The sequence below is a fragment of the Strix aluco genome, chromosome 1 (assembly GCF_031877795.1).
Source record: "Strix aluco isolate bStrAlu1 chromosome 1, bStrAlu1.hap1, whole genome shotgun sequence".
NCBI classification, from domain to species: domain Eukaryota; kingdom Metazoa; phylum Chordata; class Aves; order Strigiformes; family Strigidae; genus Strix; species Strix aluco.
This window is the reverse complement of record NC_133931.1, coordinates 154883486-154909871: the sequence shown is the minus strand read 5'-3', so window position 1 is coordinate 154909871 and position 26386 is coordinate 154883486. Positions and strand designations below refer to the sequence as shown.

At 36.0% G+C, this 26386-nt stretch overlaps 1 protein-coding gene across 3 annotated transcripts in view; it reads left to right on the top strand.

The window, feature by feature from the left end:
* The window catches only part of DPY19L1 (dpy-19 like C-mannosyltransferase 1), a 52046-nt gene extending 25890 nt beyond the window's left edge, over nt 1-26156 (top strand). For all 3 annotated transcript variants that reach the window (XM_074841339.1, XM_074841349.1, XM_074841358.1), the window contains 13 exons: nt 973-1050; nt 3018-3104; nt 4616-4675; nt 7263-7343; nt 8135-8236; nt 8974-9045; nt 10497-10546; nt 11633-11657; nt 13318-13437; nt 20619-20793; nt 21583-21682; nt 23070-23195; nt 24247-26156. In XM_074841339.1, the coding sequence (XP_074697440.1) occupies nt 973-1050; nt 3018-3104; nt 4616-4675; nt 7263-7343; nt 8135-8236; nt 8974-9045; nt 10497-10546; nt 11633-11657; nt 13318-13437; nt 20619-20793; nt 21583-21682; nt 23070-23195; nt 24247-24403 (1233 nt within the window). In that variant the 3' untranslated portion in view covers nt 24404-26156. The remainder of the gene's footprint in view (nt 1-972; nt 1051-3017; nt 3105-4615; nt 4676-7262; nt 7344-8134; nt 8237-8973; nt 9046-10496; nt 10547-11632; nt 11658-13317; nt 13438-20618; nt 20794-21582; nt 21683-23069; nt 23196-24246) is intronic.
* Nucleotides 26157-26386: the final 230 nt, after the last annotated feature.

The window sequence follows — 26386 nt, the reverse complement described above, 5'->3', positions numbered from 1 at the left end:
TTGAAGTAAAAAACTAAAGAAGGCATTGATCTTGCATCTTTTTAGGCTATTCCAAATTTTTAAATGGAGCAATGTTTGCATGGCATGTAATATCTGGCATGATTTTGCATGATTTCCTATTTAATTTTGATGAGCCTGTGAGTAGTGACATAATCTTACTGTCTGAGAGTTTGGACAGTTGACATAACTTTTAGCTAGTGTTGAAATATAGTAGATGCTAATGTGAGCAGTAGGATACTGTCATACAGCACACTTTCTTAGTGTTTAAATTGATTGAAAAGTAGCCTGTTGATTGAAATCCATCTATGGCTCCATACTTTTTCACTTGTCTGTCTTACTTGAAGCAGATGTTGCTTGGTTTGAGTTGATAATTTTGAACAATCAATATATGCTGTGGTATGCAAGTTTTCTAACTGCAGAAGAGGAAACCATTAAATTCTGTGAAATATTGTGAGAAACTCATCACTATAACCTGTTTAAGATGCTGGGCCTGAAATTTGAAATTAAAGGTTCAATTCATAATTTCATTAATTTCTCATGTGACTTATAGCAAGCTGTCTAATGAAAGAATCTCATTTTCCTTAGCAGCAAATTATGGATGTTCCCATACTTTGCTGAAAAGTTAAGGTTAAATAATGTTACTGGATGGGTTTGTTTTTGGTTTTTTATTTTTTTTTAAATCTGTGGGTGAAAGATGATGTGTTAGTGCTGTGTTTTGGTGACTTGCATTTTTATAAAGCATATTTTCAAATTTTTGTTAAATATTTAAATATGCTTGATAATTATTCAGAGCACCACAATAGGTTTTTTGAAAGAAACAGTTATGAAATGCCTAAGTATTTGCTTAGCAAAAAAGTAGCAATAAAAGTTAATTATTGTTTGAATAATCTCTTTTTGTATGAATTTGTATTCTGCTAGAAAGAGTGCACCACTGTAAATTGTTTTAACTTATCTTTTCATTTTTGATTCTAGATAGCTTCATTATTTGCTGTGTGTATTATGGGTTATATTGACTCCTGCAAATTACAGAAGATACTCTCTGCTCATATGGTAATATTTTTTTAAAAAACTTGAATCCCCTCAAACAAGTCAGAGCATCAAAGGAGGCCATTTGTGTGAAGTGTTTTCCGTAGTTGCAAGATGGTTGAAAAGATGCAATAATAAGGGACAGAGGAGCCTGGATTCAAATATTTGATCTTAGGTGTATTTATGTCACAATGTCAGAAACTAGGATCCCTGTGGTGCACAGGAATTTTTGAACTCCAGAAAAATTATCAACCTAAAGGATTTGTAGAAGTACTTGCCTCTCCTTTCTGTCTCTATTCATTCCGTGGACTTGAAGATACTGTCTCAAACAACAGACTAGAAAACAAGTAATAGAGCATGAGTAATAAAAAGTTGAAAAGGCAGCATTCATCTCATGCCATACGTTAGCAGAAACAAAAAAAAGAGATATTAGTATGTCAAAATTAGAGAACAGACTTTTGTCATTGAAGGAGAACTCCAACTAAAATTGGGTTTTGAAGACAACTGTAGTCTTGACCATGCAAAGATGTTGTAGTTGAACTATTTGGGGAGATATTTAGAAAGGAGGACAAAGAAAATAAACTATTAGTCTGAGGAAAAACTATTTTCTCAAAAACGGGTGAGAAAGCCAGCAAAGGAAGGAGATAAGTAAAAGGCATGTAAGTTTCTCTGTAATATATCTGATTTTCATTTTTGAAGTTAAGATAATGATCAAGTTTTTCTACCAGGAGTTTTGCTCTTTGAAGCGAGATTACAGTTTGAAATATACAGGAAGATGTAAACAACTTTTTTGAAGAAATACGGTTGTCTTTAAAAATATATTTTTGCTAAAATTGTGCTATGCAAACTCAGTGGGGAAAAAGAGAATGTTTACCAAAGATAAGAAGCTTTGAGCTTAATTGTATTTCATATGTTTTCAAACATATTTTGAAATACTGTAAATGATAAATTAAAGGCAGTAGTAAGTTCTATGCATCTATGATATAAACCTGGGATGCCAAATGCTTGTTCCCACTCAGACTTACCAGGAAAACTTGCAAACAAATATCTTATCTTGCTTTAGTAATTTTTTGACAGAAGCAGGGTGAAATATTTAAGCCTTTTGGTTTATGTCAGTAGCTATATCATAATTTTGGTGCCAAAGTGTCATAAAAAACCTATTTTCAGATAGATAAACAATCATGTTATATTACAGAGAAAGCTTAATGATGCTGGGTAAACTGCCAATCTTTGTTTTGTGGTGTTTTCAATTTTTGCTCCCTGCCACTTTTCTGTGGAAAATGAAAGTCTGGTGAGGAGGGGAGTAGAAAAGTCTGCATATTTTACAAATAACTACATTATTTTTCTTTATTGTTGGGTATAGAAGACAGTGATTGATCATTGATTTTGCTCTCCAAGTTAGAAAATGTAATTCAGCTTGCTTTCTATTAAAAAGAAAGCACAGTAGGAGAATCAGGATGGTAGATAAAAGTTGTATTTCAGCCTTGACTTTCAACCTCATTTAGTTAAGTGCATACGATCAGAGTTCTGCTTCCTTGACTTTGGTTTGGTGATGATTATATTTTAAATAGATGCTTCTCAGTTTGGAAGAAAGAAGACAACAAACATTTTATTCAACATTTTTGTTTGCCCAGGATTCTGATAGATAACAAACAGGATGGAGAAATAATACATTAATTTAAAAAAAAAAAAAAGAATATGGTAGGAATAACTTAAAAAATATAGCTGCTATATCACATGAGTTAGTCCTATGATAAAATCTTTTTGTCTATAAGTACTTTTAAAATATAAATTGACATAATAATATACACTTGGCTACCTGTTGCCATTATAATCACTGTTTTCAGAACAATTCTTTAAGCTTGAGTATCAAGCTTGCATTTGCTGTGAAGTAGGTGTCTTTAAAGCTGTTGACACAAAGTAATTTCTATACTTAGGCAATTCTTACCTTTTCTATTTTAAATTTAATTACTTTTATTTTCTTCTTTCAGGTATCTCTTGTAGTGTGTTTTATTCTGATGTTTGGTAATTCAATGTTGTTGACATCATATTATGCTGCATCTTTAGTAGTTATCTGGGTAAGTTGTTTAAGAAAAAATCATATGCTAAGAGTGTAATGCTGTACTGTTATATATGTATTGATTTAAAATGTGAAACTGCAGCATTTTCAGCTAGTTGAGGTATCTTTCACATGACAAACAGAATTAGATCTTAAAGATATCTGGAGAATGGGTAAATACTAATTTAAAAAATCATGTTTTTACACCAAGACCTCTTTATAAGAGAAATTCAGTTAAGGCTCAGTTCTCTTGTTTTCATAGCTCTCTTCTTTTCATAAAAATTTAAAACATACCACGTATGTATTTTTGACCAGAGTAATTGTAGAACAAGAACATGAGCAAGGAGGAGTTTGTTTTAAATCTTCTCTATTGATTGTGAAACCGCAAATGCAGAACAAATGACTAAAACATATATGACGATGGTTTAAGACTGTTTGAAGCTGCTGAGTCATACTGCCATGTTAGTGAAATTATTCACTGAAGACTCATCATCTCATCATTCACTATCTTAATTTTTCTTTAAATAAGAAAAGCAACCCCCAACCTCTTTTAGTTTCATATAGTTTCTCTTAGGGGATTTATGTGCATAGGAAATAGGACATCAGATTGTGTGAACAGATCTAGTTTAGCATACTACAAATCGTCTCCATTTCTGATTCTTTTTGTCTCTCCTAGAAGCTTGGGCTGAGCTCAGTGATTTTTTTTTTTTTTTTTCCCTTTTGTTTATATTTTGTCCATCAGCAAAAAAGTGGTAATTTCTCACTGATGCTAACAATAAGCTGCCTTGGCCACTGGTATTTGATGTGGTATAGTCTGCTTGTTATAAACCCACTCTAGTTTCTTGTAGCAGCTTTTGTAATTATATATTAAGTACAGGTACATTGAGTTTCTTGCCTGTTTTCTGCTTTGGAAAGAATATTTATTGTTTCTCTGCTATTTGTGGCCTCGGCCTCACATATGGTCTGGATTTCTGAAAGCTTTTAAGTTCATTCTCAGTTTTTCTTAATTACATTGTTCATCAAATTAGCTTAAAATGAGTCTTCCTTCTGTCATAACATGAAGAACATAACATGAAATAGTAAAACATGAGTAAATCTTCCCACCACCCATATCCTGTTGCCTTGTTTGAAAATTGTTTGTATTATGCTGCCAGTAATTTATTTATTGCTTCAGATGTCTCTTGTCATTTGTGGAAGCAGACATAGTTCAGTTTCCCATTGGCTGTGATATAAAGAAGCTTAGAACTGTATAATACAGAATCTTACTTGTTAAGGAGAAGAGTAGTCTTCTATTTAATGTATATAAACTGCAGTAAGAGTTTTTATGTTGGCATGTTTTGCTGGTGCAGGGTAAAATCACAATGTTATATATTCACTCAAATTTCAGGTTGTATTAATTATGGAGGGGTTTTTAATAAATAGCTATGTGGTACAATAGGTGCTTACCAAACAAAAAAAAGCCTTATCCAGGGTACTGGAATATCTTGTTACTATATGTTACCTGAAAATGTACATTCATTCTGTTATTAGGGAATTCTTGAATTGAGTCCAAAAGTCTTGAAAAGTGGCAGAAGAGAAATCTATATATGGGTAAGGAATTTCATATATTTTGAATTTCAGAAAAGAACTATGACTTTGTTTTTTGTTTTAGTAAAATACAGAAATAACTTCTAGTTTAGTTTCCAATAGCTGAAAATCAAGAAATGTAGCTGAACTACTCTCTTTAATACATTGTCCATATTCCTAGAAATTAATTTTAAATTACTGAAGGAAGAAAAAGGGCATAAGCATACATTTATATCGGAAAACTGAAATAGCCTTCAAATGGCATTTCATTTTAAATTACCAACTTAAACATATTTAGAAAACCTAAGATCTATATGAAAATCCATTTAAAATAAAGGATGATTTAGAAAAGGCAAGTAAAAGGCTAATAGTTCTCGCAGAAATGGAGATTAAGATGCTGCATTAGATATTCCCTAAAATGTGTCCTATATAATTTTTTTTAGGATGTTTTTTACAACAGTAAGCAACTTGTAATTACATAAGGAAGCAAGTCAGTAAAACAGTGTAGGGTGTGTGGGTGGGGTTTGAGGGCAGTAGAAGTCATGCCCAAATATGGAGGATGCTCCCAAAACTATGACAAATAATATATAACACTGTAGAAAACGTGAGAAGCAACTTGCTGCTTAGGACATAACATTAACTTGTAAAAATGCCTGAAATGGGAGCCTACTGAGACTATGCCTGGTTTAAGACAGGCATTCTTTTTAAATGAAGGGTGACCTGTTAGGCAAAACTGGATAGAATTCATACAGTTATTATTATAAAGGAATTAGAATATAAGGGCATTAAAAAAATATAACAAAATGTAGTGCATGCGTAACCTGCCGATGTAGCTAGCTGTGGTACCAGGGAATATGGGAGTGTAGGCAAATCTCATGTCAGTTTTTAAAAAGGAGATCCAAGGCATTTGTGAAACTGCAGACCAGTGAGTCTAACTTTTGTAAAAGAATGAAAACTTGGAACAGTGATAAAGTTGCTAAGGCTATGTGTACATGCAAGATAATGAGATAGGTCCAAGACAGCCTCTGTGAAAGGAAGTCATGCCTTGCAAATGTCTTCGACTTCTTTGAAGGATGTAGATAAGGGTGTGTGGGTGAATGTAATGCGCTTGAATTTCAGAAACCTTTTGGGGAAGATATCTAACTGGAACTATAAAAGAAAATAAGCTCCATGGGATAAGGTGTGAATGTTAGAAGGTAAGAAACAAAGGGTGGTATTAAATGGTAAGTCTTTGAAAGAAGACCACCACCACCACCCTAAGTATGGATATAAACTAATTGATCCTAAATAAGTCCTTGCCACTCAGCAGAGGAATCTTGGTATTCTTGTGAAAAGTTCTCTGAACACATCAATTCATTACTGAACAGGCACCAAAAAGGAAAATACATGATGGAAGTAATGGAGAAGGAACTACAGAGAAAGCAGAATTTTTTTTTTTATTTTGTAAACTCCTATTTAGCATCCTAAATATTGCATGTAATTTCAGTCAGTGTCTTAAAACAAATAAAAAAAAAAACCTTTCCCCAAAATGTACTACCATCAATTTTAAGTAGAGAGTATGAAGAATTTTTAATGTAGAATCACTAAATAGCTGATACTTTAAACTAGGTTAGAATTCTACATCTTGTAAAATAAAGGTAAATATGACAAAGCCAGTGAATAGAAGTAGGATATAATTATAGTTTATTTAGTGCCCCTTATGCTAGCGGCAATAAACTTAGAAGAGAGAAGAAAGATACTGTGGAAGCAAAAAAAATAGAGGCATTCAGAAAGGGATTAGTTACCTCCTAGGTATTTAGGTTCATTTGCAGCCATGAAATGGAATGATTGAATGCAACCCATCGTCACATAAAAACTCTGGTTACATTAGGTAAAGATCAGTTTGTATTTTATTGTTACATTCTCTCTGAAAGCATCTGCTGCTGGTCCCAGAGACAAGATACTGAGCCAGGTTGTCCTATTCAGTTGATCCAGTTTTATAAAGAACTTTATAAAGTATACTTTATAAAGAACTTTATAAAGTATAAAGAACTTTATAAAGTATAGATGGAGCTGGATTGCCAAGAATTTAATCTTTCTGGTACAGGGATAAACATGATATGTAACTAAAAGTAGTAATTGTGCATACTTTCTTTATATTTCCTTCAAGTTCTAATTTGAGATTATCTTAAGAAGGTACCATAAATCAGCAAATTCCTCCAAAGATTTGATTTACCAGAGTAGTACAACCAGATATTAGGAAGAGGCTATTGTTGGGAAATAATCACTACACACTGGTGTATGCAAAACAGATGGAATTGACAGGCTGCCCCTGTTTAAAGTTAACTTTGGTACCTCTCCTACTACTATGTTGTGTGCAGCTGTACAGCTGTAATCTAAATCAGTTGCACAAAATTATTTCAGCTGTAATAGAAAATACGAAAAAATTTAGAATACCCCAGTGTACTAAAATTTGGGAAGTGTAATTGGTTAGAAATTACTGTACTTATTGGTGACAACATAGGAGAGTTTGCAACTAGTAGCTAAATTTAATAAGCCTTTTAAAAAGTAAAAGGTTTCTTTAAAAGTTTGTTGAGACATGTTTATTTCATTCTGAATATATTTTTTTAAGGTCATTGAAGGATGTGCCTGGTTATTTGGGACAGTTACCTTGAAATACCTAACCTCTTTAGTACTTGGAATAGCTGATGATGTAAGTTCTCTTATCTGAGTATCTGGTTTGTGTCTTTCAAAAATTTTTTAATCCTTAATATTTTGATTTTTGCATCTTACTGATGTACTTTCCTGAAATTCTAAGATTTGTGTTGCAGAAATGGAGAGGGATTGCATATGGTAATAGATAAGGAATGAGAAAGCAAATATATTTGGTATATTTGAGGTGTTACTACCAAAGTTTGTGAAAAGACATATGTTTTTGTTATGAGTTAGTAAATGCTCTGTGTGTTTTAAATGTGGATGTATAGAGCTTTGTTTATTTTGGATGTCTTCTACCTACATCTTTATTTACTCAATTTCTTAGTTTACTTTCCTCAGAAGCTAATTTTTAAGACAGTTTTGAAATGCTTCTTGTGAATAGGATTCCTCACTTCACTTCAGCCCCTTGATTGTCAGATTCTACTCTTAAAACCGATCTGCAGATGTGCATCAGGGGGCAAAAGACAGGAAGTTCATATATTAAAATATGAGTATGCAAAACATATATATATATATAAAAAAAATACTCTCATTGAACCCAGTTGCAATTGTAACAACCTTTTCTCTGCTGCTTTCTGCTTTTTATTTAACACAGTCCAATCTGAGTTACACTCAAAGATGTCATTTAGTATACTGGAAAGAGATTTTTGGTGCTCTTATATCAATACTGTAAATGATATAAACGTCTGTTCTAATTAAAAATATTTTTTATATACATTCAAACTACTTTGTGGTAAACAGGACAGTTTTTGCTTACTACAGCTTTTTTTCCCCTGTATATCCTACCAGGCTCATATTGGAAATATATTAAAATCTAAATTTATTGGCTACAAGGATTTTGATACATTAATGTATACCTGTGCTGCAGAGTTTGACTTCATGGAAAAAGAGGTAATTTGATCAAAATAGATGATTATGGAAGAGGGAACTTCTTGTTTTATCTTAATTTATAACTTAAAACATCCGTGAGCTATAACCTTCTACTGTCATATTAAGTTCAAGTGCTTACTCGTGAAGTTAGAGACATTAATGAACTTAAGCTAGATTTAACTGATTTTACTGCTTTTAAATGAACTAAAACCAAAACAGTGTTTTGATTTTGGATCTAAGGAATGTGCTTGCTTGAAAGAAAGAAGTGCTTGCTCAGGGGTAAATGAAAGGTTACAGTTCTGCAAACTTAAGATTTTACGTCTGTCAGTAACTGTTTTTGAGTACGTGGAAAATGTACTGAGACTTGCAACGGTCTTGTGTGGTAGATTTAGACTACAGAAGAGCATTGAAGCTTCTTAATGTGGCATTAGTAGACTCTTTTTAGTTCATCAGTAGATAGGTATTTAGAATGTTTATAGGTTGCTCAACCCATAGTGCTCAAATTCAGATGAGATAAAATCTACTTTTAGTCTTTGGGTGTCTTGCTAAAGAACTGGGAATAATTTACTAATGACCTCTAATATGATTGCTGGGTGGAGTTTAAATTTTAGTTTCTTTAAGCTTGCTTGGTTCTTGTTGAATATTTAAATTTACATTTTATTTGAGGAAGAAGTCTTTATATTGTTGCCTTTGAAATGACCATTGAAGTAATTGTAGGTGAATGGAAAGCAAATTAATGCAGTTTATTTCCACTGTAGACTCCAGTAAGATACACAAAGACTCTGCTATTACCAGTTGTTCTGGTGGTTTTTGGGGTAATCATCAAAAGGGTAAGTGATTGATTTAATGAATCACCTTTACCTTGAATTTACTTTTTAGGTTTTTTGAAGGGATCGCTATTTATTATGAGATGGGAAGAAGTTAGTGTGGTGGATTAATCTTGACTGACTGCCAGGTGCCCACCACATGCCCATCCTCAGCAGGACAGGGGGAGAAAAAAAAGAGTTGAAAAATCTCATGGGTCAAGATAAGGACAGGGAGATCACTCACCGATTTACTGTCATGAGCAAAACAGACTTGAATTGGGGAAGATTAATTTATTGTCAATTAAAAATAGAGTAGGATTATGAGAAACAAAACTAAAACCACCTTTCTCTTATCCCCACCTCCTTCCTCCCAGGCACAGTGGGTCCTTCCCATGGGCTGCAGTTCTTTAAGAACTGCTCGAGCATGAGTAATTTCCACAGGGTGCAGTCCTTCAGGAACAGACTGCTCCAGCGTGGGTCCCCCACAGGTCACAGCTTCTGCCAGCAAACCTGCTCCAGTGTGACCTCCTCTCCATGAGCTACAGGTCCTGCCAGGACCCTGCTCCTCTGTGGACTCTTCATGGCTTGCAGCTTCTTTCAGGACATGTCCACCTGCTCTGGCATGGGGTCCTCTACAGGCTGCAGGGTGGATAGCTGCTCCACCATAGTCCTCCATGGGCCATAGGGGGGAAACCTACATCACCATGGTCTTCTCCACAAACTGCAGGGGAATTTCTGCTCTGGTGCCTGGAGCACATCCTCCCCCGCCTTCACTGACATTGCTGTCTTCAGGGTTGCTTCTCTCCCATTTTTCTCACTGCTCTCAAAGCTGCTGCACAGTGGTTTTTACTTTTTCTTAAACATGTTATCAACAGAGGCACCACCAGCATCACAGATGGGCTCAGCTTTGGCCAGTGGTAGATCTGTTTTGAAGCTGACTGGAACTGGCTCTGTCTGACATGGGGGTAGCCCCTTGTCTCTTCTCACAGAAGCCACCCCTGCAGCGCCCCCTGCTACCAAAACCTTGCCGTGTAAACCCAATACAGTTAGATAAAATACAGGTTTTCAAAAATATTTGCTTAAAATCCTGTATTCTCTCTACATAGATTTTTGCAAAGGTCCAGTCCTGAGTTAGTGGTAAAACCTGCTTTGATGCTAAGTGCCAAAAAAATTTCTGTCACTTAGCTGATGAGTACTATAACTGAAGTTTATGCCTGTTTTTGTAAATTTGATTATGTATAATTTGTGTAAAAACAACTTACAGTTTACACAGGAACAGATGGGTAACTGCTAACTGCCTGGCTAATTAAACATCCTCAAAAAGAATTTTTAGCTAAAACATTGCATGTCTTTTATCTTAGCATTATCTCAAAATGAGATTACCCAGGTGTAATTTAATTTAGCAAATGTTGAAAGTGCTTTAGAATGCTTTTGAAAGTTTATTCATACTTTTTGTTGGCTCTTGTTTCCTTCAGGCAATTAAATATCTTATGTGGGTCTTATCTCAGACGGGCCAATATGAAAGGTAAACATTGTCATTTTAATGTAAAACTGAATTTTCTGCTGGAATTTAATTTTATTTGCTATATGCTAAATCAGAATTCTACATTATGTAGGTCCTGTTTGAAGGGTAAATTTTGTGTAGTTCACTAACTGAATGGCTTGGATGTACTCTTGGTATTTTTATAAGATGTCTAAAAGTAAGTTTAGCTGCTGAACTTGGTTTTAGACATTGTAACCCTCTTACTCCCAAATTTTCAATTAAATAAATATTGGTTTAGGAACAGAGCAGAAAAAACAAATGATTAATGTGCCTATTTGCTTTTCTCCTATAAATAGTGAATGCAAATTCCTTCCTCCCTTTTTTTTTTTTTAGGTTATAAAGATACCTGAGCTTCATCTTTAAGAGGAGATCCCAATTATATTAATTTTATTTCCTAAATATCTGTAATGCATGCTCTACCTGTCACAGCCATTTAGCATCACTTGTTGATGCTATGCTCAAGAGCAGTCAATTTGTCCAATGGAATCTTGTAATTTCACTGACATATCTTTTTGCTTCTTTTTTTTTTTTTTTTACTTTATCACTAACCATTTCAGTGATCTCTGCTTTTCACAGTCTAATGGCCATTATCAAAGTTTCAACAGATGCAAGCAGGATTCAGCATCCTGTCTTCACAGATGTTTTGGAGAACAAGTGTACATGATTTTGACTTTTTTCACATTTGTATTTCCTCCTGAGAATCCAGAACAAATCTATGTAGTACCTGAGTAAATGACTGACTCTTCTTTTGGTACCAGTGCTCTGCCTCTTTTACGTTACTGAGGTTTCATTTTCTAAATAAGCTGTTCTATATAGGAACTAATTCAGGGAAGTAGAAGTGCTAAAATTAATTTTCGTATTTCCAAATAAATATAGGGATTGAGGAGGATAGTTACTGATTTGCAGTTTATTTCAAAGCTTGTTATAGAGGGGAAAAAAGTCTGTGCAGGCTCTAACTCATGCTTACTGTATTAGTTCAGTTGTCTAGAGCCATTATAGATGACTAAAGTAAAACCAATGCTTCTGTAGTACATAAACAAATAATGTGATTTCCTGTTTTTTATTCAGAGAGGAACGTTTTAACCATGGTGAGGTAAGATTCTTTTTCTGCACAATTTTATTCGTATGTTAATGCGAATACTCAATATTAAAATACAGATTGCAATGGTCTGATGCTGATACGGGGTTTATTTGAAGCTAAGTAGTTACATTTTTTTGTTCCCTTGTCTTAAATTGGGTCTGGTATGTCACCAGAATAACTCTGGGGTCTTGAACGAAAAAATATGCTAGCTAATGGTGGGGTGGCAGTGCAAGAGAGGAGTCTTGGGCTTTTGCTGTAGCAGTGCAGAAAGACTCTGAAATTAGGCTGGACCTAAACCATTTTCCCCATATAGACTGTGAAGCAGATTGGTTCCTTTACTGGGGTTTCACGTGACTGATAATGTTAAAATTCTGTTTTGAAATATGCCATAAGGAAAACAATTCTACACATGGTTCTTATAATGAAAATATGCAAAAAAAATGTACTGCATCCAGCTCTGGAGTCCTTGGCACAGGAAAGACATGGACCTGTTGGAGTGGATCCAGAGGAGGCCATGAAGATGATCAGGGGCTGGAGCACCTCTCCTATGAAGGAAGGCTGAGAGAGTTGGGGTTGTTCAGCCTGGAGAAGGCTCCAGGGAGACCTGATAGCAGCCTTCCAGTACTTAAAGGGGGCATATAAGAAAGATGGGGACAAACTTTTTTACTAGGGCCTGTTGTGTTAGGACAAGGGGTAATGGTTTTAAACTAAAAGAGGGTAGATTTGGACTAGCTATAAGGAAGAAATTTTTTACAATGAGAGTGGTGAAACACTGGAACAGGTTGCCCAGAGGGATGGTAGATGCCCCATCCCTGAAAACATTCAAGGCCAGGTTGGATGGGGCTCTGAGCAACCTGATCTAGTTGAAGATGTCCCTGTCATTGCAGGGGCGGGTTGGACTAGGGGACCTTTAAAGGTCCTTTCCAACACAAACTATCCTATGATTCTATGAAATATAATTGAAAGACAGATTTCTTATGTGGTTTCTTTATTTGCAATTAAGTAAACAATGATGGTGCAAAACTTTCTTAACAGAAGTTTATTTGTGGTTTGTGCTATGAGAGAAATCTCATGCTATTTGAAATATGATAATCAACCAGTTAGATAAAAGCACTGATTGCAAAAATGCCTCTGTGATTACCGCAGCACTTCCGCAGGTAACACAGGTTCAGTGTTAGGAGTGGTGTGTGACATTTCTGATGCTTTTGAACTTTTTCTGAGAATACTAAAGCAAGCTGTCTGTGGTTGTATGAGTACCAAGGATGATTTTATCTTTTTCTTTCATTCCATACTTATGTATTTTAGGTATTAAATAGCAAGGTCTCTTTACATCTATAAAGAGGTTATACAAGAAATTTTACATATGTTACTGCGTGTTTATGTTTCAGGATCTTTTGTGTAGCTAGCCATTTCTCCAGCTCCTTTTGGTTTTGTTGTTTATCCTTCCTGTTGTTTCATACCTTAGCATACTACATAAACTTTAGAAAAAAGATAACAGAATGTCCTTATCACTATGTGAAATATGAGGATCTTTAGTTTGACCTAGTCTTTCAGACAAGCTCATTATTTAAGCTATACTGAAAATGAAGTTGTATTTTTAAGACAGATGAAAATATGCAAATATTATGCTTCTGTGTGGGGTTTTTTTTGTTGTTGTTTTTTTTTTTTTCAGCTGGTATACCATGCATTGCAGCTGTTGGCATACAGCGTCCTAGCAATTTTAATCATGAGACTAAAACTCTTTTTGACACCACATCTATGTGTTATGGCTTCCTTGGTGTGTTCAAAACAGGTAAGATCTTTTTTTAATCCTGTAGCTATCTCAGTACTTAACAGTATTACCCAGATGTTTGTCCTCAAGCAAATTTCTGTGTGTGTAATTGCTGAATCTGAGTGTACTGGTTAAAAATAAACCAGATTATATTGCCTGCCGAAAAATATGGTTACACAAGTTCCATTCTCCCCTCTCCCCAAATAAAGCAAATGTCTTGCTTTATGCGACTTGTCCAATTGCATTATTGTACGAGTTAATATGCTGTGTATTGAGCTTGAGCATAGGGAGACAGACTCTGGATTTTACTGTATGTACACACCTCTATGCCACTACAAGTTTTTTATTGACTATTAGTATTATCTAGATAATGTTTGACTTTGTTTACACTGGTTTTTTTTCAGCTCTTTAGAGCTTAATGCCTTGCATATTTTTTGTGTATTAATTCTTTACAGAATTATAGGTTTGAAGTCTTGTATATTGAAAACGTTACAGCCTTAGAAGTCATATGCCCAATTCAGATTCAATTTTTCTAGCTTGAAATCAGCCATAACATGGAAGTTAGTAGATTTTCTCCAGATATAAAAGATCTTAGAACTGTTTTTCTGTGTTTCAGTATCTGTGTTTTTGAGAAGTGAACTTGATTGAATCTGTATCTAAATATCTGGTTTAGATGTTTTGCTGTTGCAGCAAAAGTAGAGTAAGCAGTCCATTGTCTAGGAAGCAGACAGGGAGGTAGATTGAAAACTGACTGAACGTCAGTTCAATCTCAGACCCAGAGAGGGGTGATCAGTGGGACAAAATCTAGTTGAAGGATAGTAGCGAAGTACCCCGGGGGTCAATACTGGGTCCAGTCCTGTTCAACATCTTTGTTAATGGTCTGGATGATGGGGCAGAGTGTACCCTCGACAAGTTTGCTGATGGTTGCTGATGGTACAAAACTGGGAGGAGTGACTGGTACACCAGATGGGTGTGCTGCCATCCAGAGGGACCTCAACAGGCTGGAGAAATGGGCGACAGGAACCTCATGCAGTTCAACAAAGGGAAGCACTGAAGTTCTGCACCTGGGGAGGAGCAACTGCAGGCACCAATATGTGCTAGGGGCTGCCCAGCTGGAAATCTGCTTTGCAGAAAAGGACCTGGAGTTCTAGTGGACACCAAGTTGAACATGAGCCATCAACGTACCCTTGCTGCAAAAGCCAGCGGTATCCCAGGCTGCGTTAGGAGGGGTGTTGCCGGCAGGTTGCGGGAGGTGATCCTTCCCCTCTATTCAGCACTGGTGAGGCCATAGCTGGAGTGCTGGGACCAGTTCTGAGTTCCCCAGTACTAGAGAGGCATGGATATACTGGAGAGAGTCCAACAAAGGGCCATTAGGGTGATTAAGAGATTGGAGCATCTCTGCTATGAGGAAAGCCTCAGAGAGCTGAGACTGCAGTCTGGAGAAGAGAAGGCTTAGGAGGATCTCATCAATATATACAAATACCTGAAGGGAGGATGTAAAGGAGGAGGAACCAGGTTCTTTTCAGTGGTGCCCAGTGACAGAACAAGAGGCAGTGTGCACACACTGAAGCACAGGAGGTTCCCTCTGAACATCAGGAAACACTTTTTCACTGTGAGGGTGACCGAGCACTGGCACAGGTTACCCAGATAAGTGGTTGGGTCTCTCTCCTTGATGATACTCAAAAGTCATCTGGACGCAGTCCTGGGCAACTGGCTCTAGGTGGCCCAGCTTGAGCAGGGGTGTTGGACCAGATGGCCTTCAGAGGTCCCTTATGATCTCAACTATGCTGTGATTTTGTCGAAAGTGTTATTTACATCACACAAATATCCCCCATTGAAAGAGTGAAAGATTATGATAAATAGTGGGCTGAGCTTACTAATAAGAAAACAAATTGGAAAGGTAAGATGGGGAACTAGTGAAAATGTCTATATGGAGAACACCACCATGAGGATGAGTGGGAGAAAGAATCCAGCGCTAAGAACTGTTGCGGACATAATACAGAAGAAGGAAAAGAGAAAAATATTTGTCAGAGTGGGGAAACTAGCAATGGCTGGGGAAGAAAATTAGGATTTTTAATAAGAAACCTGAGTCGTTAGGCTTGCCATTCTTGAAAATTGAAGGAATACAAGAGTAACATTAGAAAGTTCAGTACTCAAAATCTAGAGTGCCAGAACTGGCAGGGAGACCTGCTTATTGGATGAAGGAAAGGCTGTGGATGTTGTCTACCTTGACTTCAGTAAGGCCTTTGACACCGTTTCCCACAGCATTCTCCTGGCAAAACTGGCCGCTCACAGCTTGGATGGGCACATGCTTTGCTGGGTAAAAAACTGGCTGGATGGCCGGGCACAAAGAGTTGTGGTGAACGGAGTTAAATCCAGTTGGCAGCCGGTCACGAGTGGTGTCCCCCAGGGCTCGGTTTTGGGGCCACTCCTGTTTAACATCTTCATTGATGATCTAGACAAGGGGATTGAGTGCACCCTCAGTAAGTTTGCAGATGACACCCAGTTGGGTGGGAGTGTTGATCTGCTCAAGGGTAGGGAGGCTCTGCAGAGAGACCTGGACAGCCTGGAGCGATGGGCTGAGGCCAACTGTAGGAGTTTCAATAAGGCCAAATGCCGGGTGCTGCACTTGGGCCACAACAACCCCCAGCAGCGCTACAGGCTTGGGGAGGAGTGGCTGGAGAGCTGCCAGTCAGAGAGGGACCTGGGGGTGTTGGTTGACAGCCGGCTGAACAGGAGCCAGCAGTGTGCCCAGGTGGCCAAGAAGGCCAATGGCATCCTGGCCTGTATCAGAAATAGCGCAGCCAGCAGGGACAGGGAAGGGATCTTACCCCTGTACTCGGCACTGGTGAGGCCGCACCTCGATTCCTGTGTTCAGTTTTGGACTCGAGTGTGTCCAGAGAAGGGCAGCGAAGCTGATGCAGGGTCTGGAGCACATGTCGTACGAGGAGCGGCTGAGGGAACTGGGGGGGTTTAGTCTGGAGAAGAGGAGGCTGAGGGGAGACCTCATCGCCCTCTACAACTACCTGAAAGGAGGTTGCAGAGAGCTGGGGATGAGTCTCTTTAACCAAGTAATAAGTGATAGGACAAGAGGGAATGGCCTCAGGTTGCACCAGGGAAGGTTTAGACTGGATATTAGGAAGCATTTCTTTACGGAATGTATTTCTTTACGAAATTTCAGAACGGGTTGTTAGGCATTGGAATGGGCTGCCCAGGGCGGTGGTGGAGTCCCCATCCCTGGAGGGGTTTAAAAGTCGGGTTGACATAGCGCTGAGGGATATGGTGTAGTTGGGAACTGTTAATATTGGGTTAATGGTTGGACTGGATGATCTTCAAGGTCTTTTCCAACCTAAACGATTCTGTGATTCTGTGATTTCTCTGGCTGCCTTGTGTATATGCAGTATTATACAGACTATAATGCCCAATAGACGTTGTTTTACCCACAGTATCCGTGGTTGAAGCCTGTCCTAAAGGTGAATTTGGGTTGTATGGTGAAGGCTGTTAACTGTCTGGAACATCTGATGCCTGTGTCATACAACTGGAAGATGAGTGAATGAGACAGAATTCTGCGAAGAGGAGAAATCTGTCCCTTGTTAAGGCAGCTGAACAAATGATTGTTTACCAGAAAACTGGATTGCTTCCTTGGATGTTCTTTCAGGGAACCTAATGCTGGACAGGCTACACAGTATCAGTCTGCTTAAATGTTGTGCTTATCGCTTTCTTGATGCCTGTTTTCTTAGTTGGCATAGTTAGAAGTGCTGAGTGTTTGCCAACATATAAAATGCTAAAAAATTGTCAAAAACTATTTAAAAAGTAACTTTATCCACCTTGTAACTGAGTATTGGGACTTAAGAGACATGTAATTTCCTCTACACTTTTGCTATTCTGTAAGGTTCACAGGTGTTCTTATGATACTTCCCAGCTTTTAGTTAGTTGTAGTTGAAATATTGATGTCCTCTTAGGTGGTCTGGCTGTTTAAGTAATAGCAGTTACACTGTGGTTAAATTTTTCTAAATGAACTTTCATGAGGTGTTTCTGAGTAATTTGAAATGAAGTTGCTTTTCACAAATCAGAAAAGCAGAAAGAAAAAAAGTATTTTCTTCTTATATACGATTTCTAGAGAATAATTACAATATAAATGAATTCTGTCCAAAATTAATTTGTTCTTGTAACTATGTTTTCATAGAGTAAAATCGATAGGTGTTTCTACCCTGTTATTATTGAAAAATGTTTGTAGAATTTTCCAGAGGGTGAACTTAGAACGAAAAGTCTTTCTGTATTTTGTGCCACAGGAAAAGGCCTCTCAGCCTTCTGAGAACTGAAAAACAAAAAGATCTGAACTGCCTTTTTTTTTTTTTCCCTGTATGGAGAGAAATAATTTTGGAAAGATAGGAAAGAAGTACCTTGCAACTGGTAATGACTGAAAGATGAGCTGCTAGGAATGGCTTCTATTAATATGTAGCCTCATTTGCTTTTTTCCGTGTAGTAAGTTAGCTGCTACATGTCAAGTTAGTAAAATTTTTCAGCTGGTGATCTTTATTTCTTTTTTTTAAAACACCTGAGTAATGGCACTATAGTAATTCATCCCGGCTTGTGTTTTTTATTTTAGTAGTCCAACTAATACCATCAGGCCAGTTAATGGAAACTGGTGCTTTTGGTGATCTTAGAGGATGCCACAAGTTATCACTATGTAAATATTGGAAGAGGACAGGTTCAGAATATTTTATCAATATTTTCTTTTCTTCTGCTTCCAACTGCATTTTAGCCCTTTGGTTGTTCTGCTGTTTCCTATGGTTGTAGAGTGAGAGTAAGCTTCTCAGGAAGCTGCAATTGCAGATGATAACCTGTTGTGGGAGCTGCCCCTGTTGGACCAGATGGCTCAGGTCCAACTTTTTTTTCCTCCTTTGCAGCATCATGGAGGCATAGTTGGCTTGAAAGAAATAGGTGTTGAATGCTAGGGGAGGTAAGGCTTTAGATTACTGCAGTTTGGACAGTTGTTCTCTGCAGAAGGTGATAAATGACCAGCTGCCCCATATAATAAGGCCTGTGATTATCCTAGCCCTGGCTTGGGCTTTAGGAGAAGTACAGACCTGTGTTCAAGAGTACCCAACTTTTAGGTGACCAACATAAGTAAAAAAAAAAATTAATTCCCCTGTCCTGTTATCAGTGAAGGTTCTGTTGCCTGATCACTGTGTTCCTGAGGTTGGTGTTGATCGATACCTGTAAAAGCCAAGCCAGATTTTTTTGTGGTCTGACTGATATATGCTTTCTTTAATAGGGAGCAGCTAGTAATCTTCCAGGTAAAACATGACTAGCTTCAGCATGAAACACTGGCCCATAAGGCTGTTGAGCCGCTATCAGTCAGACCACTTCTAAGACTGCTCTGACTTAAGCAAGCAAAGGGATAAGAAAACTTTTTTTTTTGTAGGGTCAGGAAAATATCAAGTGGTTTTTAGTGAGCTTTTTCTGTCCTTACTGGCTGCTGAGCAAAAGTAGTATTTTGAGGTTGAAAAATCTGACCGTATGTGCAATATTGATTCAGAATTCATTTTATTAGTGAACAGTCAGCCTGAGATGGACATTTGTAAGACGAACCAAAAGCAAACAAACAGCAAAAGATATGCTAGAATTATTCTGCACGTGGAAAGGAATTTTGTATGTTGTGTTCTTTCAGCCCATTGCATGAATCTGTGTACTTTCCATTGCCTCAGTGTTGCAGCTTGTGGCACCTGATGGACAATAAAAATGATAACTGTTCACAACCGCTCATTTCCTCTGTCAGGATGAATTATACTATCCTGAGTGGAAATTTTGAAAGCAAAGAAGAATAGCTGGAGAAAGACTGAACATATTAATTTGACAAAAACAAATGAGAAACCTCGAATCAATATAAAAACCACACGAGGAACAGTGTCCTGTAAAAGAAATGCTTCTTTTGCATTGCATATATATGTTCGACCATTCTAGGCTCTTTATGTAAACAAACTAGTGGTAAATTTAGATACTTTGAACATTAATGGTGTTTTATAAAAACATGATAGGAAAGTGATTTCCTTTGATTTTTAAAAGCCATGGAACTCAGTAAAGAATTCCAATGTTCTAACATGTTCTTGAAGTGAGATTTTTGCAACGATTGGCGAAAAAAAAAAAAAAGAGGTTTGCTCATGTAGAGCAGTGTAGAATTCATTTCCTTTCATCCTTCCAGACCCACACAGTGGTCAGGCATATTTGGTATATTAAGTTTCACTGGATAGTATTGTTGTTCTTGGTAGAGCATTTAGCAAGTCTTTGAGGATGAGAGTTGAGTACACTGTATTTTTGGAGAGGTAGCTTGAAAGTTTTAATAATCTAAAGTAGTTTAAGGTTAATTTATAACAAAGATAAAATACACTGCCTAGCTGGTGTAGTCAGCCTAGTGGGAGGTTTTACTGTGAAACTTTATTTTATCATTTTATGCTTTAATTAAAAAAAATGAGTAAAGACACTCTGAATTAAAAGTATTTATTTAGTGCAGGTTCATATTTTTGAAATGTGAAGCCTTACTTTTAATTAACAATAGATTTAAAAAAAAAAGTAATTCATACTTCGTTCTTATTTAAGGTTTAGGTCAGATGCGGATGAGATAAAGTGTTCTTGCTCAAACTAAACTTAAACATAACAACTTTGGTACTTCTTTCTTAACTACCCATTTCACATATTTATGAGTATTTGCTTAGAGCCTCCAGCAAACTAGGAAAAAATGCAAGGGCTGTCTCTTTCATTTCAAGAAAGGGAAGAGTAGGATATAAAGCGACATCCAGCTTATATCCTCAAAGTCAGCTTTTCAGAAGTTTGCAGTATAATCTCTAAGCCATAGACTATAACTAGAAACTCTTGATGTAAATAGGAGATAAAATACTGTGAAAGTGAAGTTAGCATTATTGAATCATCTTTACTTGCAGAATTTGGCATTTGAACTACAACATTAAAAGCTGCATTAATGTCAATTTTCTTTTTTTTTTGTAGAATTACAAATATAATGCCCTACATCTGGTAGACATGAATACTTCTTATGAGATCTCAATGAAGTTTAGTGTAGCAATAGCAGAGATGTTTCATATTGTACTATATGTTAGATTCCTTTTAGAGAAATAAAAATGAATTGTGCTGCATACAACATTACAGAATTGTTGTCTAGAAATTAATTGATTCTTGCATTTCAGTTGTTTGGATGGCTCTTCTGTAAAATCCAGCCCAAAACATTGGTCTTTGCTATTTTAGCATTGATGGCAATAGAGGGATCAGCAAACCTTCAAACTCAATGGAACATCATGGGAGAATTTAGCAATTTGCCACAGGAGGAACTTTTAGAGTGGATAAAAGTCAATACCAGACAAGGTAAACTATTTAATAATGTATGAAGTTCCCCATTTACTGTGAGATGTAACTATAGAACTTGGTATGAATGAGTGCAGAGGTATTGCTGCCATCTGTGGCTTTGCCTTGGGACTATCCTAAAGGCATGATTTAGTTACGTATACTTGTCCATATAGAAGCTATCTCAAATGGAAAATACACTGAAAGGTTGCTTTGTTAGACTCCAGGCTACCAGTCTGGAGGTTCTAGCCACTGGTGTAGTATTTCTACAACAAAAGTGGTTTTGCACGGTGCAATGGTTTTTACTTAAATGACAGTGGTTCTTTTGCTAGAAGAGAATTCAAAGTGTGTGTGTGTTGTGGTTGCACCCGTCCTTTTACTAAAATGAGTAAAAGTGTCAGAAGACTATTTGAAAATCAAGCAGTTATCTTTTTGGCAGAAAAATACTTTCAAGCCAAAGTGGACTAAGATTTTATTGCTCTGTTAGGAATGGTGTAAAAAGTAACAATAAAAACGTGTTGTCATAATGACTTTGTTATTCTGCCCATTCAAGAAAAATAAGATGTATTAAATCTCCATTCTTAGATGTCTAGTTATCTAATGGCTTATACTGAGTTCAAGGTTTTTGTTAAAAAAAAAAAAAATTATTTTCTGCATCTCCTGTTGGTACCATGTTAAGGTCTTTTCAAAAGAGTACCTTACCCACTTTAAGTTTTTCTACAGGATTACTGTTTAGATATTTGAAGATTGCTTCTCTGCTTTTACTGCTTGATTCTTCATTTCACACATGCCTTTCATTCTGTATTTCAGATGCAGTTTTTGCAGGAGCAATGCCTACAATGGCAAGTGTTAAATTGTCTACACTTCGTCCTATTGTAAATCATCCTCACTATGAAGATGCAGGATTAAGGTAAATTTCAAAGTTGAGGATTTATTTTTATTTGCTATTAATTCTCTTAATGTTGGTAATATACAGTAGGAATGGCATCACATTATATTGTAAAATTTGCTAAAAGCCCATAGAACTTGATTTGTTATTTTAGTCTGATTGAAAACACATGCATTATTTCTTCAGGATTTGTATTTATCAGAAAGGATATACTGTAGGATAGATATGGCTTCAAACTTATACACAAAAAAATCAGAATATAATTACAGAACTGTAATTAACGCATACTATTATATCTTTTCTTCATTCTAGTTACTCCTGACGTTGTAGACAGACTTGATTTTTTTTTTCTCAAGATAGCCAGTTTAGTTATTCCTATTAGCTTTCTGGGATTCGTCATCATTTTTTTTTTCATGATAATATATCTAATTATTGAAATATTAAGACAAGTTGAAACTGAAATTTTGTAATGGAATTACTGAAGTTCGTACTTTTATTTTTTCAAAATCAGAATAGTTTTCTGATTTGAAATTGATTATCTGAAAAGATCATGCATTTATTTTTTTAATTTTAATATTGTAGCACCATTTTTTTGGTAATTTGGTAAAATAGGTTAAAAAAAACAACAGGAAAACAACAAGGTAGGGATGAAGGAGAAAAGGAGGTGATTAATTTTACATGCCTTATATCCATAGTTCTGTGTCTGGCATTAACTGCCTTTAACTTTTGGTCAGCCCTGAACTGGTCAGGCAGTTGGACTAGATGATGACTGTAGGCCCCTTCCAACTGAAATGTCCTATTCTAACTACAGAAATACAGGACAGGGCATGTTTGGGGAAAATAAGCTAGAGATGATACAGTATCAGAAAATGAACAGGAGTTAACAACATCATGCTTTGCACAATCAAAGGAGGATATTCCTGGATAATATATACAGGATCATGGTTTACAAGTGATGATTTTGCTTAATTCAGCATGAGCAGACATCAGGTCTTGCACACTGCATTTTATAAAGTCCAAACAAGGGCAATGAGTGTGACCTTTTACAGAGAGACTGGGCAAATGATTTCTTCTGATCGCCTCCAATCCAAGCAAGGTTGTTTCTAGCCTTGAATACTATATGCTGAATGCACTGCTTTGACATCTTTACATTTTCCGTTCACAGTAACCGTGGATCTTGTTACAAAGTTGTCTACTGCTACAGAAAAATCAAAGGGCTGTATACATTGTTATTGGAACATTATATTTGTGACAAAATAATCACATTAAAGCAAATGGCATTATTAATTTAATCTTTGTTTTAGCCTAGTTGTCTTGTGAAATAAAAAGCCTTCCCATTCAATCTAAAGTTAAAGCTTACATTTTCATGCTATGTTGCTAGCTAACTTTTATATTTCTCTTTTTGAAGGGCCAGAACTAAAGTAGTGTATTCCATGTACAGCCGAAAACCTGCAAAAGAAGTAAAACGAGAATTGGTAAAACTAGGAGTGAATTACTACATTCTGGAAGAGTCATTGTGTGTAAGCAGAAAAAAGTGAGTAATCTCTCTTTCTCACAAGAATGATATGCCACTCAAATATGTAGTCTAGGATTCATATCAAGTAGTAGTTTTGAAATGTTGATCTGTGCTTTAAGTGTCCAAAATATATTTTTGTCCAGTGTCTCCAGATATTAATAAGTTTAAATAACTTTACCCATATTAGCAACCTTGTGATCTTTGAGTGCCCCTGAAAAGCTGTGTTGTATGTATTTTTAAACTTCACTGTAAAATACAGAAGAGATTCACAAAGGAAACAAGCCATTATTCTGTGATAGCAAGAACAGATGTGTGTGTGTATAATGAAAGCCTAGGACAAATAAAAGATGCAGAGTAAAAGGTAGTTTGAGCACCAAAATATTATCACCATTGCTGGTCACTGAAAATTTTGTCACATTTAAACTGTCCTTAAGAAAAGGCTGTGCTTCCCCATCCTCCTCCCACGCCCCTACCCACCAGTTTCTCTTTTTGGCCTTTAGACACAATCAGTTTGGATTTTTTATTTTATTTACTTTGCATTTAGAATACAATTAAATCTTTTCTATTGCTTTGCAATTATCTTTGACAAAATTAGGAAATTCTTGTAATTCTCACTTTTGAAAGATAACTATACAGGGAATTGCCTTAATAAAAAAGCAAGGAGTTATTGCTTTTTTTAAAAAGGTGTTTTATTTCCTGAGTTTTCTTTAGAAATGTTAAGAGTGTGAACATCACCCCCCATTTTATAGGCAGTTTTAAGCGTCTGTGGTACTGTATATTGTATAATTTGAGTTGGTTTATATGCTTCCTTCTCCAAATTAATTCTCGTTAATTATGTAACCACGAAAGCAGACAAATTTTACACATTCTCAATAACGTTTTTAAAATGACTACTGTATTTATTGATTTTTGTAATCTGCTAAGAATTTCTAGTATAAAGACAAACTTAAAAAAATACAGATGGCACAATCAACTATTCATAAAGGGGGGTTATAAAACTGAGTTCAGCAAGCTGTATGGTTTTTTGATGGCATTTCTTCATTTCTCTTTTTGTATTCATGTTTTCTAGGCCTGGTTGCAGTATGCCTGAAATTTGGGATGTGGAAGATCCTGCTAATAGTGGCAAAATTCCTTTATGTACCCTTATGAGCAAGGATTCCAGGCCATATTTCATCACAGTATTTGAAAATAGCAATTACAGAATCTTGAAGATTCCAAAGGAGTAACATTTCAATGCAAAGAACCATCAGTCTTTCAACTTTTTAAACTAGTAACTATAAGAATTCTAAATCAGAAATACCTTTTCTACTAGACTTAAAATGGAAAAATGTGTATTTTATTTTTTACCATTTTAAGTGAATTCTGATTATAGAAATATCTTAAACCTAACAGTTTGGATTTCTATTTCAGGGTCAGTCCCTTGAGATTTGCTATGCAAATGATTATATGTTTGCACATTTTATTTAACACTGATCCAAAAAGAGTTAAAAGTAGCTATGGAAAGGAACTCCATTCTCAAAACCAATGATATTGTGAAATGGGACTGTCAGAATGTCTTAGCAAAGGAAGTTTGTTTAAAGCTTTGGTGCTAGCAGCTAGGAACAAAGGAATGGTGCTATAGCATCTGGCATCACATTTCTCATGTCACTGTCATTACCCATCTCCCTTCTGGACAAGGTGATACTAGAAATTCTCTTAAAAGTCACGTAGTTTCACTAGTCATATCTGAGAGAAATAAATTTTTTCTTTGAGAGGACTAAGAACATTCATCATTTTGGATCATGTAACACATGCTTTTAAGCTTGCTTTTGAAATGGAAAAGTTTATAGGCAGACTTGAAACTTCATTATTTAGGTGCATGTTCTTGGGATCTTACTGATATTAAAAAAGACGACTAATAAGGGTAATATTTGCAGTGAGCAATAGTTTAGCTTCTCAGTGTCCAAGGATTTTTAGCATTCTTATGCATTCAGAACAAGCTGGCATAATATACATTAAATTTTTAAGGGAATATGCTTTATTCAGGAAAAATCTGTCATAGCCTTAGAAAGATACTAAAATAAATCCTTCACTGCCTTAACTAGACCTTCAGCGCCTAACTTGATAAGAAATTACTTTCAAAATTTATCCCCTATTTTCTTTCCCCGTGTACTGGATCCTGCCTGGATTTTATCATCAGCATTAAAGAAAAATGAAATTTAACCAAATCGTGATATGGGTATAGTCAGTTGTGTGGGTATAATTGCTCCAACAATATTAGACTTGTTCTGCAGTTTTTCTGTCATCTTGGTGTCACACCAATATTATAGGTAATAAAGAATTTAGAGAATTCACTTTCCAAGATATCCAGTGTGAGGACACCCATTAGTCATTTAACTGACAATAAAATTTTTGTATGTTTATCGCTATAGGGAAATATCACAGTAATTGTGATTCTACAGTATAAGACTTCTAAAGTCTAATGTTTCTCTGTGTATCATTCATGTTTTGGTTTTGTTTTGGCTTAGTTTTTTTTTTTTTGTTCAGACATCAGTCTATTGATATGACTGGTCTTTTTAGCCCTGATGGCATCTAGCAATATTAGATGCTCTAGGGATAGCATCCATCACGCCTATAACAGTGTCAGTTAAATGGGAGCCTATGATAAAGTAGTAGTGTAACAACTGATCAGTATTCTAAGACTCTTATTTTTTTAAAATCTGTTTTATTGAGAGGGTGAGGGAGAATGGCTGAAAATGCATTAGCTTTTTAACTTTTACAGAATAGATTTTGGAAAAATTTCTATAAGGAAACTCACAAAAAGGGCTTTTGGGAAGTCACTTTTTAAAATGTCAATTGAATTCAAGGAAGCAGGAAAAAATCTTTATATAAACATTGTGACTAGTGTTACAGCACAAAAAGGTACTGTATTTTTATGAAGTTTATGCCAACTGTTGACATGTACTTATGTGGTTAAATAAAAAAGAAAAAAAATGGAAATTGTTCTCATGTTTCTGATGGATGTTACATTTCTGCTCTTATGTCTATTAAACTGAAGTTTAATATAGCATCCACAGCAGATACAACTGAAGCTGAACCCTCAACTAAACAATGCACGGAAGTGCTTCAGATAACTAAACCAAACTCACACACTTCTTTCCGGCCTTCTTTTTATTTAGAATATTAGTGCAGGAATATGTGAGAAGATAGTAAGAAAATGTCAAATACCT